The sequence below is a fragment of the Dipteris shenzhenensis genome, chromosome 3 (genome assembly GCF_047967505.1).
Source record: "Dipteris shenzhenensis isolate YYH24624 ecotype China chromosome 3, Dip_SZ_1.0, whole genome shotgun sequence".
NCBI classification, from domain to species: Eukaryota; Viridiplantae; Streptophyta; class Polypodiopsida; order Gleicheniales; family Dipteridaceae; genus Dipteris; species Dipteris shenzhenensis.
In genome coordinates, this window is record NC_141598.1 from 29,349,741 (window position 1) to 29,365,020 (window position 15,280).

Here is a 15,280-nt window from a genome sequence, read left to right on the forward strand (position 1 = left end):
ACAAGAGCTAACACTGCTCTCAAAGTAGTCATCTTGACTACAGGGAAAAAGATCTCATCAAAGTCAATGCCCTTCTCCTGCTTAAATCCCTTGGCAACCAATCTGGCCTTATACCTCGGTAAAGCATTTGAATCCACTTTGACTTTGTAAACCCACTTGCATGGCAAAACCTTTCTGCCTGCAGGTAGCTGCACCAAGTCCCATGTATCATTTTGAAGTAGGGAGTCCATTTCTGACTGCATGGCTTTCTCCCACTTCTTTTTCTTTGTTCTTCCTTGAAGCTGGAAGGCTCACCACAATCTGTCAGCATGATAAAATCAGCCACATTATTGGCTCCTGGAACAAACCTGGCAGGAGGCCGTTGTACACGGGTGCTCCTCCTAACAAAATGTTCCGGATTAGGCTGCTGTCCAGCCTGTTCGTCATACATGACGGGTGGCTGTACCACCATATCTGGCTATTCTACAGCCCCATCTGCTGGCATATCCAGTGGTGCATCATTGGCAAAATTATCTGGCTGATTTTCAGCCTGTATACCCTCTTGAACAGGGTTATCTGCAGCAGCCTGCTGCTGCATATAAATGGGCATTCTTTGCTGTCCAACATCATCATAAATAACCCTCCTGTATTCCACAGGTTGCACGGGTTCCTTGTGTACACTATCCTCTTTAAAGATGACATCATTGCTGCGTATAATCTTCCGTTTAGCGGGATCCCATAACCTGTATCCCATTTCACCTTCGTCACCATAACCCATAAAGATGCATCTGATAGACTTTGGATCCAGTTTGGTGCGCAATTCTTTGCGTACATGAGCAAAGCACTCGTAGCCAAATACACGTGAGTGCTTATATGAAGGTGGCTTACCAGACCACACCTCCTCTACCACTTTCAACTCCAAAGCCTTGTTTGGCGACCTGTTAATAATGTGAACTGCTGTTTGCACGGCTTCTACCCAAAAGCCATGGGGTAATGCAGCATAAGACAACATACATCGAACCTTCTCCTGAATAGTTCGATTCATCCGCTCACTTGCACCATTTTGAGATGCATTATGAGGGGCTGTGAGTTCCTGTTTGATGCCCTTAGCTTCGCAAAACTGCACAAAAGCATGTGACACATACTCACCCCCATTATCGGATCTGAGGCATTTCAGCCTACGACCTGTACGATTCTCAACCTGAGCGACAAACTTCTTGAAAGCATCTAAGGCATCGCCCTTATGCTTCAAGAAATAGACCCACACTTTGCGTGTGGCATCATCAATGAAAGTAATAAAATATTTTGCACCCCCTAGTGATAACTATGGCATCTCACACAAATCAGTGTGCACTAGATCAAGCGGTGCTCTATTCTGGGGAGTTCTCTTATGAGGAGTCACAGAATGCTTGCCAAATATGCAATGATCACAAGTAGGCAAATCTGAAAAAGAAAGAGACGGCAGATAACCCAAACGTGACAGTTCTTGCATTCCTTTAACAGACATGTGTCCCAACCGGCTATGCCACAATGAAACCTTTGGCAGCTCGGTTATGGCAACAACATGATTACCCACACTGGAAACATAAAGAGGGTACAAGGTATCACTCTTATAACCCTCAGCCACTACAACCTGGCCATCAGTAATCACCCATTTGGAATCCCCAAATGTGGTGTGGTAACCACTGTCATCCAACAAGCCAGTGCTAATCAGATTTTTCTTGATTTACGGCACATGGCGGACACCATCAAGCATAAATATGCGTCCATCAGGGAATACTATCTGTATACTGCCAATCCCTGCAATCTGACATGCATAGTTGTTCCCAAGATGAACAACTCCATAAGTACCTGTGTAGGAAGTAAACCACTCCCTATGAGGAGTAACATGAAAAGAAGCACCTGAGTCCAAGAGCCAGGTGTGCATGTCATGGCCATCAATAACCAAAGTATGTGCTATTACAGCAGAAGAGCATAAAACATCATGTATGTCACTGTCACTGTCCTCTGCTGCAACATTCACTGCATCCAAGTCATCTGCCTTGGCCTTGCCTTGCCTTTGCCTTTGCTTCCATTGCCTGCATCCTTTGTTTCAGCCTTCTTGGCTTTCTGATCCCGTATGAACTTGAAGCACTTAGACTTCACATGTCCCTTCTTGCCACAGTAAAAGCATTCAATATCCTTTTTACCACGGGACTGACTGCGGGATTTGGACTTACCAGCAGATCTGCCCTTCTGCTGAGTCCTGCCTCTATCCTGTACCTGCAAGGCATTTGAAGACTTGCTGCTCGCATTATTCTTCCTGCTCATCTCCTCCATAAGGAGAGAGCTCTCTACATCAGCATACATAAGAGTGACATTCGAATTTGACAGGGTGGTCTTGAAAGTGTCCCAACTCTCAGGGAGGGTATACAACAAGAAAGTAGCCTTGAACTCCTCATCAAGGTTCAATCCCTGTGCAATAAGCTGTGTAAAGATGGCATTGAACTCACTCAAGTGTGAGGTCATAGCTGTACCTTCCTTCATGCGAAGATCAACCAGCTTCTTCAACCAATAAACCTTACTGGCTGAGCTCTTTTGGGCATACAACTCTTCTAGCCTCTGCCATAGGCCATAAGAGGTCTTTTCAGCCTGAACATTGAACACAAGAGTATCAGAAATAGTGAGCATGATAGTTGCCCTTGCGGACAAATCAAGCTCTTCCCAGTCATCATTTGTCATGTCAGATGGCTTGACACCCTTCACCCTTATGGGCTTAGAAATCTTCTTTAACAGAAGTACATTCAAACACTGTTCTGTCCATAATGCATAATTGTGTGCCCCTTCCAACTTCTTTATGTTCAGAATTGATGATTCACTTCCCCCTGATGCCATATCAGATAAGGAAAGTGCCTGATTCCCTGGAAGTAAAAAGAACTGAATAAAATTCTGATTTCTCAGAAAAAACCTGCTCTATCAAGAGCCAGAAGCACTCACAATAGTGTTGTTTTTACTGTCAAAAGAATCTGCAGCAAAACAGTAAATTTCCTCCAGTTACTGTACCTTCTGACACACTGTACCGTGCTCAAACAGGCATAAAATTCTGATTTCTCAAAAAAAAAATTTCAGAATGCTGCAGTTGCTCCACAAGTGCTTTAACAGTGCATCATCAGCTGACAAAGCACAAAACACTGCTGTAAACACTACTGTACTGATCACTTCTCCCACCTCAGATGAGGTATTGCACTGATTTAATATGCATAAACCACTTGGCATACACTGTTTTGTTCACAAAAAAAAATCAGACACTTCAGCCTGTCACAAACCTGCAACAGAAAATGGGATAAATCCCAAGCAATCACCCTTCTGCCAAGGGGATAAAAGGCATCTGAAGATCTCTGACAGTAACCCAAGTGTTCTCAAGCAAAATCTGGGCAAAAGCCCCTTGATCTGACACTTGTACCAAGTGAAAACAACCTCAACAATGAGGGATAAGGCATACAATGTGCAAATCTCTCTGACAAAATCAACTAACAGTGTAAGCAAATACTGCCCTGTGTAGAAAAGGCATACACAGATCCCAACGTACAAACACTCAATGAGGAACCTTTTAAGCACTGTCAACGATGGACAGTTAGGGACCGAGTAAACTCGATGCGCCCTGGCCAAGCATGGCTCAACTGAGGTTCTCTGAGTGTTGCACAAGAAATGTGACCTGCATGAAAATGTCACCTCCACACTGCAGAAATCGAGACAAATGTGTGCTCTCTGGCACCACACTACCTCAAGGCATACAAAGCATCAACTGCCAGGCAAAAGCCCTATGATCTGCTCACCCGTAAACTGAGATTCAAACCCAGTAAAAGCATAAAAGTCCTCTGCAAAATCAAGGCATTTCCTTCATGAAAACAGATAACTGTGCAATCAACCACACACTGTGGTTCTGTTCACCTCAAGCACGAGGGAGATGAAGGTACTTAATGTACTTTCAAGAAAACACAGTTTTGAGAACTGAAAGATGATCCTGAATGAAGAGCAGAGTGCTCTTTCTCCTTCTCTTTCTTCCCCAAAAAAAAGATGTACCTGCTGTACTTTCGTACCTGTGTACCTGTGCACGGTACAAATGTACCTGCTGTACCTGTGCAGGGTACAGATCCAAGGAGAAATGTACTCCTCTGACGCAGATCCAGAAAAAAAAAATGCGTATAAGTGAGATTATAACAAAAGCTCCTAGTGCAAAGCAAATTTTACCTGTCGCATCTATTTCTAAAAACCACGAAGAAATATTTATTAACAAACCTTATTAGTTGAGTGTAAAATGTTTCCATCTCTGATATTTCGATGGCAATAATATTTACAAGAGCAAGCCCCATTCTGGAAGTGGTGTATGCAGTATGTATCTGTTACTACAATCTCTCACATCTCGATTTTAAATATTAATTTGGTGGCACTGTGGCAGTCAGCACACATTCGGAGATTCTTTGACACCCGAATTGTTGAGCCTTGTGGTGAACATATGAACCCAAAAGCTATGGCTAATTTCTCAGAGTGACCACAAAGCATCTTCCTTCTTATCATCGGACATTGAACCAAGTACCAAATCCACGTGGGGAATATACCCTTCTTTCTTCATTTGCATGCTCAATGTCTTCAGCTTTGCATTAATTTCAGAGCTTCGTGGATGCCTTTTGTCTCCTACAATGAAGTCATCTGGTTGTCTATCTCAATAAAAGCCTGTGCTGGCTTCTTCCACCCATTCCCACATCGTCTCAAAGCTTCTATTTCCTCAGCACAAGCCCACATGCCCGCATGAGAGTAGATGTTCGACATAAGCACATAGCCAGAAGAATTTCCAGGATCCAATATAATGACACGATCAAAGCATCTTCTTGCCAGGACCATACTGGAATGTGTTCTGCACGAATTAAGCAACGATGTCCACCCCACAATATTGGGTCCAAATGGAATCATTTCCAGTAACTCTTCCGCCTCATGCAAACAACCTGCATGGCCAAGAACGTCAACCATAGAGTTCCAATGCTCGATTGCTGGGATGATGCCATGGTCTTCTCTCATGGACCTAAAGTGCACACACCCTTCATCGACAAAGCCCTCATGACCGCATGCTGAAAGAAGGCACAGAAATGCCACACTATCTGGTTTCAAACCTTCACATTGCATCGCCTTAAAAAATTTCAAGGCTGAAGAGTAATCACTATGTTGGGCATACCCGGCAATCAAAGCACTCCATGTCGCAACATCTCGCTTGGGCATACTGTTCAAAACCACACATGCATCCTCTATGCTCCCACATTTGGCATACATGTCAATGACGGCATTGCCAACCAGTACATCAAATGCAAACCCACTTTTAACAATGTGAGCATGAATCTGTCTGCCTTGGTCTAGGGCTGCTGTGCTGGAACATACTTTCAAAATATAAAAGTATGTGACAGAATTTGGCTCCATGCCTTCTTGCTGCATTTGCTCAAAAAGTTGAACAGACTCTGAAACCTGTGCATGTTGAGCATAGCCTCCAAGCAATGCACTCCAGGATGCAATATCCCGTTGGACCATTTTCCTAAACACGTTGCATGAATCTTCAACACTCCCACATTTTACATACATGTCAATAAGAGCATTGCCAATAGAAACATATGATTCAAAACCACTTTCAAGAGTGCGGGCATGAATCTTCCTACTCTGCTCTAAGACTCCTAGCATAGAACATGCTTTCAGTATGGAAACAAAAGTGACCAAGTTTGGCTCAATGCGCCTCTGCTGCATTTGTTCGAAAAGCTGGAAAGCCTCTTGAGCATGTCGATGCTGGGTGTACCCTGCAATCATTGTACTCCAGGTCACAACATTTTGCTCAGGCAATGTTTCAAACACAGTGTGTGCATCCTGAAGACTCCCACATTTGGCATACATGTCAATGAGTGCACTGCCAATAAATAAATCAAGCTCCAAGCTACCCTCCATGATGCTACTATGGATCTGCCTACCCTGCTCTATGGCTGATATGCTGGAACACGCTTTCAGAACGGAAATGAATGTGACCTCATCTGGTTCCACAATCTGCTGTTGCATTACCTCAAAAAGATGGAAAGCTTCCTGAGCATACCCCTGCTCAACATATCCTGCAATCAGTGAACTCCATGTCACAACATTCCGCTTGGGCAACTGATCAAACACCCCATGTGCGTTCTTCAAGCTCCCACAACTGGCATACATATCAATGAGAGCATTACCAATGTACATGTCCGAAACAAAGCCACATTCAATGATGCGGTTATGTATCCACTTTCCCTGCTTTAGAGCTGCTATGCTGGAACATGCTGTCAAAATGCAGACAAATGTGACCTGGTCCGGCTCCGTGCCCTCTTGTTGCATCTTCACAAATAGTTGTAGAGCCTCCTCACCATGACCATGATATGTGAACCCTGACATTAACATGCTCCATGTCACAACATCTCGTTTGGGCAATCTGTCAAATACCTTTCGTGCATCCTTAAGGCTGCTGCATTTGGTATACATCTCAACGAGGGAGCTGCCAACAAATGCATCAGACTCGAATCCACCTTGAATAATGTGGGCATGAATCTCCTTTCCTTGATCCAAGCTTGCTATATTTGAGCACGCTTTCAGGACTTCAATGAAAACATACCCATCTGCTTTCACCTTTGACTTTCGCATTTGGTCATACAAGTGCATAGCCTGCTTATCCTGCCCAAATCTGACATGTGCTGAAAGGATTGCACACCATGAAAACACATTTGGTTCAGAAAGTTTGCTAAACACCTCGTTTGCTTCAAACAAATTCTCGAAAAGTGTAAACATCCGGATTAGGTGGCTCCCAAGAAAGGCATCTGCCTCCAGTCCACTTCTCTTAATAAGGAAATGCAATTCTCTTCCTGCGGCCAGGTTTTTTTCATTGATGCACCTTCGCAGGAGATGAAAGAAAAGGCTACTACAAACATGATTCCCGTGCAGTTGCAGACGGTTCACCCCCTCAAGTGCATTACTTAACTGTAGCTCACCACAAAATGTACTAAGAGATCCAAAGGGCATAAAAGATCCGTGATTCGTTGTCACCCTGCATGTCCAAAGCAATTATAGGCATGATTAATTACTAACAGATGATGAATATTACCTCGCACTTAAAGCATCCGTTAAGCATCACCCCAGGTTCTTCCGTTTCCTTCTTGTTGATTGCCCACTCACCCGCAAGTTTTTAAAATGTTCCTCTCTCAATTCCAATTTGAAAGATATACTTTTTAAAACACCTGAGGCCTGGCTCCCTATGAACTCCACAACTCTCAAGGGGATTTCTTGAAAACGCTCCTCCAACTTCAAATTGACCGATTCCTTGCTTGAAAGCAACTGAGTTTGTTTCTCCTAACGTAGGGGTGGACCAATCTATAGCTGGAGGTGGCTGTCTTGTGCTATGAACACTTTGGGGGCAGCTTGAAGTCCTCTGTCACATCAAATGGCATTTAAGTGAGGAGCGACATGAGAATGGATCGAGATAAATAGAGGAGCGTCCAGAGTTTCACCATCACAAGTATTCACTCAAGGAACAATCATCAGCAGCGGCAGAAGATACCTTATTGAGCCTATCGTAATACTTGAGCGATGGATGTAGAGAAGAATTTCCCCATGACTCTTGCGTTCCCAGCACTTTATCTGGCACGGAAGAACAGCAGAAATATCACACTCTGGCACGTAGAAAAAGCAAACCAGTGTTTGTAAATATTCAAAACATGGGTAGATCAGAGGAAGAATGGTTGAGCTGCCGGGCCAAACACGCGCCTTCTTTTGCGCTGCTTTCGATGGGGCGCAGACGGTTTTGATATATGGAGTAGTACGCTGCAAGTGCAGCAGCTCTGTCGCATTCTACGATGAAATTAACTGGGCCGCAATGCAAACAACAGCAATCAAAGCTCCTACAAGCGGGAATCCATCCACCAAGAGGGGAAATTTGCACAGGCGATAACATAATGATCGCAAGTTTGCATGTTCCCCAACACTGCAAATGGATCTCCTCCCACGATAGCTTCCAAAGGGTCCCATGCGTGCGAGGAGCCGCCCACTCCTCTCAAAGCCGGCTAGCACACACGTGTCGCATCTAGATTCCAGTCCTAGGCGCATTGCCGCGGCGGCCGCACAACATCAGAGCAGCTCCCCGTATAGCACCTGGCCCTACTGAGATGGCTAGCCCCGTGGGCAGTTGGCACGGCACGGACAAACCACATCCCAGAAGGGATCTCGACTTCTAAAGTGTCTGCAACCTGTTGGAGAAGTCTTGCGATGAATGCTTGTTGTCATCAAGTTTCTCATCTCCTCTATCCTTGTGCGACTATACTCCCATCAACTGGAACAACGAACTATGGGCCATGTGTGATCATGCCCTTAAAAGATTGACATGCATCTTGTTACAGACACACTACCCATGACCAAACCTTCTAGTCCTCCATGGATTCCTCACCCTACCATCTCCAAGCTCCTTCATGGCCAGCCAAGCAGCGATGGGACCCTTCAAGATCCCACAAATTATTGGTGGTTTCTTTTAATTACAAAACCATCCTTGGGTGGCCTTTAGGCAATGTGTAAAGGAGGTAAATCCACAATCGGCAACATGGGGTGCACCCATTCCAAACTGCCCAGGACTCTTTTGGGTCACCCACACGTTAGACTCTGCTTGTGCACTATTTGACAATGCGTAAAAAACCTGATTATACTTGGTGGTAAGTGGAGTTCCTAGAGTTCTTGATTGTAATCTTGATCGATTTGCCTATTAGTCGTTACTTAAATGTTCGAACTTGTTTGGCCCTTCGATCAAGGCCTGCTTTGAACTTGAACTATGCGAGCAAAGTTGTTATCGATGCTTTTGTTGAGCACTATGCTCACTTTGCAATCTTGCATTGATCGATTGCCATTCGATTCATCTGGTAATGCATTGCCTTGAATCATCCGTTTGCAACTCTCGAGTAGAGAAGTGTGTTTGTCACTTCAGTTCAAGCATAGAAGAATGTTTGAACCTTCATTTTTTTTAAACCTCATTTTTTGGAACTTTATGAAGGTGACATGTATAGAGAGAGAGCATCGAGTCTAGAGAAAGAACAATGTCAGTTATATAAACTATAGATAGCTCCATGGCTATTGCTTTTGTGCATATGCACGTCTCCTCTTGTGCACACTCACGTATATGTGTGTGCACTCGTGCTTGCATATCACTATATGATGTTAGCCCTTATGCACACGCACAGATACACACGTGTGTGTGTGCAGGCATACACAGCATGCACTTTTATTGCCAAAAATGTGTGTGTGTGTGTGAAAAAATAAAACCTTTTAACAACACAGCACACGAAGCTAAAAAAAGGTGGATAAAAATTTGTTTTGTTATATGGGTGTACATGAAATAAAGGTTGGTACAAAAGTGTTGAATCCATAGGTAGTCCAAGGTCAGGGTCCACTTACTTGCCACCATCCAAACCAACCAGTTGTTAAAATAATGAAGTTGAATTTGGGTAGACAAGTAATGTCTGTATCCCCTGGCTTGTTATCACTTTACCAAAGAGCATGCACAAACCTTTCAAAATTCTAAGAGAAAAAAAGGAGCCTTAAAGGAATTTAAGAACATGGCAAGGGTTTTCATTCTAAAGAATTCCAATAAAGTGAAAAAAACCTAAGGGGGGCAATCCACACCCAAGAGTGAAAAAATGCATATTAGTTAAAGAAGGGGGGTAATCCTCGTTCCTGAGTAGTAGTTGAGGGCCAAACAAATTAGTTGGATTAAACATGGGGGGTACTCCACTCCCATGAAAGATAATTAAGGGGAAATTTGAAAATTAAAGTAGAGATCTAAAAAATTGAAAGCTTTAATTACAAAGAGCATCCACATGGAGGGTAATCAATATGGGGTACTCTACATTGAAAATGGGGGGTAATCCTCACCCAAGGCAATTAACCAGCACCATTAAAACCCATTTTTAAAGTGTCGAAGCACTATGAGTGCTAAAAAGTAAATGAAAAAATAGGTCTATTTAACATAGATTGAAAAAAACCATGGTTCCCGCTCTCCAATTCAATGTATTTAAAAAACATGATTGAATGATGCAATTGAAAACAATAAGCAATTTTTTGTAGGAACAAATATAAGCACTTAAGCAATGAATAAACTTTAAGTGAGTACAAGTAGACAATTTCTACAAAATAATAAGAAGGGTTGAAGGACAAATAAAAAATTAGGAAGGGACAAGAAGGTTATTTATGGGACCCTTATGAGTTTTCAATATAGAATATAAATGCTAGCTAAGGGGGCTTTTAATAAGACCCTTAAATAATAAATCATGAGGGCCATCAAAACTCACACCAACACCATCAAAAACGGGGATATAAGTATAGCACCAACATGGAAGACTAGAAGAAGCAATATATAATTAAGCTTCCCTTTTGAATAGTTCATTAATGCTCAATCCTATTTTGCATTATCACTTCTCTTTTTAAAAAAATACACAAACCTCATTACTACAAAGGTGGGATTAGTAAGTGATGACAAATAAGTAAAAGCTTTCTTATCATATATATACATAATCATAAAGAAAAGGACAAAATGTAAACACTATACATATATCAATATATAATTGAATATATAGTCAACAAAAGTAAATAACTAAATCTATATCTAGAGAAAAAACAAAAGGGAAAAGCTTAAATCTATATATATATTTATAAAAATAGCAACACAGAGCATACCTTGGGCTCAGTTCCCTTCAGTAGCAAGATCAGTAGATCAGTCTTCAGGACATTTGAGCACTAGCTCAATCATGCTGCATTGCATCACCCTTGGATCCAGTTATCACCACCTCTTTCGATCAACAGATCATTCCTTAACATGAGGATACCTATGCATCAGTGCGGTCTTGCCCTAGTGTAGTAGACATTATCAGATTCAACCATAGCGCATCTTGGGGAGACTTAGTGTTTCAACATGCACTTATGGCTATCATATACAGTCATTGGTTGGATCCATGACTTTAGATCGGTCCCTTCATCAGCATTCGGCACCTCATATGCGTCAGGAACATCTTATGATTTCTTGGTTGTATTTCAAGCTTCTAGGCCTTTATATTGTCAGCTCCACCTTAAGTGCTACATCCCATGTTGATGGATGTTTACACACATCAGATGACCTTCATCTTATGACAGTTGAGTATGCAGGTTCGATAGGGTGCCATTTCCAAAGGAAGATAAGATGGCGATACTCTGGGGAGCCCAATTGGAGAAGAAAGACACCTTTCCCATACATGGTGACCTCTTGTTGAATGTGGGCACCCTCTAAAGCCAAGCTCACTTAGATCGAATCCCGAACTTGGCTCCTCATATGAATGAGTCCAATGATAGGCCTAACAGTACTCTATCCTGAAGAGTTGAATGGAAACCTTCACTTTTTGTTCGTCCATTGAGGAAAGTGTAACTCAAACTCCAAAAGGTGTGGAAGTCAAGGGAGCTGCTATGAGATCCCCTCTAGGTTTCAGCCCTCACAACCAAAAACAAAGGCTATGTTTCCTATCGAGAAGGAGGAAAGAAGAGGTAGGGAAAACACAAAAAGGAAATGGAGGGATAGGAAAAGCAAGTAAAGGAGGAAAAAAGCTGATCTACAGAGAGCAACAACCCCAAAAAATGGGCCCTAAAAACAAGGAAACTTGAGCAAGGAATAGTTGCCCTGCTTATAATTTCTCTCCTCTCTCTTCTCTCTTCTCTCTTTATGTTCCTCTCTCTCTCTCTCTCTCTCTCTCTCTCTCTCTCTCTCTGTGTGTGTGTGTGTGTGTGTGCACTTCTAGCTCTATTTTCCATGCTATTCATCCAATTCATTTTATTTTTCGATCTCGGGCAGAGGCCTTATGAATGATTCTCATAATTCAACTTGTTTTGAATCCACTACCTCAAAATGAGAAATTTATCCTTGCTTTCTCATTCCAAGAAGCCTGATCCCTCAACTTGGCAACTCTGGTTGCACATAATAATTAGTGTCGCATTGAGCTTGTCCTTCTGAGTTGACTTCACCTACTGTGTGGGTTCGAAAAAATTGTCTAATTTTTATGCCGAGTACTTCAAAAAGTACTTGTTTTCATGGACTGCACGGATTGGAACAGAAATCATTGATAAGTTTGCAAGCTGAGAGGATTTCCAAATTGCATTTGAAACATTTCTTCTTCTTGATTTGGGAATCAGGAGTTTTGTTTGGTTTATTTTGCTATTTATGAAACTAAACATTCAAAACTGTGTCTAATTTAGCCACACAACAATGCTCTGATTTGTACCATTGGTAGCCTTTTTGGACAACAATGGGAGGAGGGAATTCTTCTTGTGTAGGATGGCCATTGAATAACCAAAGGTTACTTATCACAAACCATTATTCACCCAATAACAAGCCCATGTGAAGGACCTAAGGAGTGGCCACAATATCTTGGATAAGACTCAAGCAACGATTGTGCAAGGACAACATTGTGGACATCCAGAAGCTCAATAAACATAGCCAACAATTCAACAAAGAGAACTAGCTCAAATAAGCAAGTGATGGCCATTTCCTTAGCATTACTGGCAAAGTACTGCAAGTCTAGTACAAGGATGACCATATATAAGGGAAGCTAAGACTTGAGTGTGCAGTATGTAACCATGTTCTATGTATGCACATTTTCCACTTGCTAAGACTCAAACGAGCATTGTGATCTCATAGTGTGTGGATCTACCAATGAAAAATAATCCATTGTTGTCAACTTTTGTCTCTCTTAGTAAGCCCTTCCCTATGCATGTCTTTCACAGGAACATAGTGAAACATTGTATTCACACTTGCAAAGCACACTTAATTTCCTTTAGCTCCAATGGTTCTTGTAAATAACTCTTACCACTCCATCTATAACTACTAGTTACGAGATATATGGGAGTGTTTATGAATTTTATTAATTCTAAAGATTAAATGGTGTTCTTTGTTTTCTAAAAGGAAAGGGAATTTAGGTGGGTGGGTGGGTGTGTGCGTGCGTGCATACATGTGTGTGTGCATGTGTGTGCGTGTGTGCGTACATGCGAGAGAGAGAGAGAGAGAGAGAGAGAGAGAGAGAGAGAGAGAGAGAGAGAGAGAGAGAGAGAGATTCTAGGGTAGAAAATAGTAATTGAAAGTTGGTGAATGTCATTCACTGGGCTTGCCTGAAATAGAAAGAAGAGAAAAACATGGAGAAGATGGTGGAGATCACATGGTCCCAACCAATCACAAAAAAAGCAATGAAAATTTACGAAAAAATGAATTTTCCCTTTCGCAAGGGAGGGTGCCTTTACTAAGGTCTTCCCTAAAGGGCAGGCCAAAAATTCCATAGTTCAAAAGGGGATCCCGTTGTTGGATTCATGCCATGCATGATGATTAGTAGTAGTGGGAGAGCAACAATGATTGCCAAGTGGAAGCACTAGAAGATGATTAGAAAATGGCTTGAGTAGTACAATCGAAAGGAGTAGCAGAAGAATAGTTCTATCCAACCAACCTGCTCTCTGCAGACCTCCTGGTAGCAAGATGTCCAGCATGATCGTAGCCATGGCAAGTTTTATGGGTTATGGTGTCTATGACCTAGAGCTCACTGAAGTACAGACAAATGTAGAGCTTCGCAAGCTCCTTATCGGGACAACAAACAAGTCAATTATTATGACAAACCGTATAGGCAACATAGATTGCTCGTTGAAGATCAAAGACGCGACAAAGGGAGTTGAAAGGAGAACTTGGTGTTGTTGGAAATCCTAATGGGGAGCAATTGAGTCATATGACTCACGAAAGGATAGTGGAAGCTTAGCAAAGAGGAGATTTCCATGGAGGTGGAGGTTTAAACAGGCCTTGTCAACAGTCGAAACTTGTCAACCCAATAAATTTATTTAAAAAACATTTAGAATATTTTTTTAAAGCAATAATAGAGTTTACCTATGGCACTTTGGTAGCCGAAACACCATGTGGCATTTGAAGTGCCACTTGGCCTTTTCATTACAAATCTTTAAAAAGCCATGTGGCCTCCCCTCCACACCAACCGAAAAAAGGAACCATTTTGTATTATTTCTTTCATTTTAGTCTCTTTTTTTGGAGTAGTCAATCTCTTTTAATGTTATGACATTTCATCTATTAATAAAAATATAAAATTATAAATGCGAAGTGGCTCTTTTTTTTTTTTAATACCACGTGGCAATGGTGTACATACACAAAGTGTGCCACATCACCTATAATTTTGATCAGTCCTTTTGGACAATGTTTTGTAAATCTTCAAAGTGCCATAACTTTTGATCCATAAACATACAATCGCTCATGGTCAAGACATTGACCATCTTAAATCTAAGTTTTGACATACTCACAATATATTTTTTTGGGGGAGGGAAGGCGACATTGTAGGGGGGAGGAGGGGGTTGAGGGGGGAGGGGGAGGGGGGGCAATTGTCAACTGACTTCACGTTGCCATTGATGGATTAGGATTCATGATCCACATTTAGAGTTCCAATTGCCTATTATTGGCTGGGTTGTTACATGATTGTAGAGGATGTCATGTTGATCATTTTGTGTTTTTCACTATGATTCCACCTACCCAAGAAATTATGATTCGACCTACACATGAAAATTATGGCTATGTCATTCCTATGGGCTATAAGGTTGTGATCGCCTTGGGTTGGTTGGATACCCAAAGTGAGTCATACTGCCTTGGGTTCTGACTTGAGGCATTAGATGGATTTGTCTTACATTAGGTATGATTCCACACTTGCGTGCTTGAATTGTGGTTGCTAGATTGGTTGTTCTTCATACTGTATTTACATGGTGTAGGATCCTTGGTTTGGAAGTGTCATCCTTCCTTATACTCTGGCACCTTTGGAGTCTCACGTAGGGGCTAGACATGGGTGGAAGACAATTACAATGAAGTGCAGTCAATTGTCTAATTTTTATATACAAGGGCGTTTGGTCTGACTATCAACTCTCTCTCTCTCTCTCTCTCTCATGATTACTCTAAGGAAAAAGGTTGTTCAAATAGAGGTTGAGTGCACTCCAATGCTTCACTCTCATTTTTGCATAAGGTGAGTGTAATGGATTGATTGATTGTCAACAATAGGGGGGCCTTCAGGAAGATCCATGGAAATGTATCATTATGTGAGAGTGTATTCAACAAAGGGCCACCTTTCACAAGTTTTTGAGCAAGTAGACAATTGTTGGAGAGAAAATTAGAACATTCTCATGTGGCGGTGGTGTTGCACACAAATCTTCATTGAGATTGAATTATAAAGTCCTTGATGATGATATT

At 42.0% G+C, this 15,280-nt stretch overlaps 1 protein-coding gene across 1 annotated transcript; it reads right to left on the reverse strand.

Annotated features, from left to right (window-relative positions):
- Positions 1-4,277: 4,277 nt before the first annotated feature.
- On the reverse strand, positions 4,278-8,002 carry LOC147903628 (pentatricopeptide repeat-containing protein At2g03380, mitochondrial-like). Its single transcript, XM_087400242.1, has 4 exons — positions 7,771-8,002; positions 7,565-7,644; positions 7,233-7,435; positions 4,278-7,054 (listed from the first exon to the last, which is right to left on the reverse strand). Exons 1-4 carry the CDS (start codon positions 7,955-7,957, stop codon positions 4,654-4,656), a joined length of 2,871 nt encoding a protein of 956 aa, XP_087256368.1. The 5' UTR covers positions 7,958-8,002; the 3' UTR covers positions 4,278-4,653.
- Positions 8,003-15,280: the final 7,278 nt, after the last annotated feature.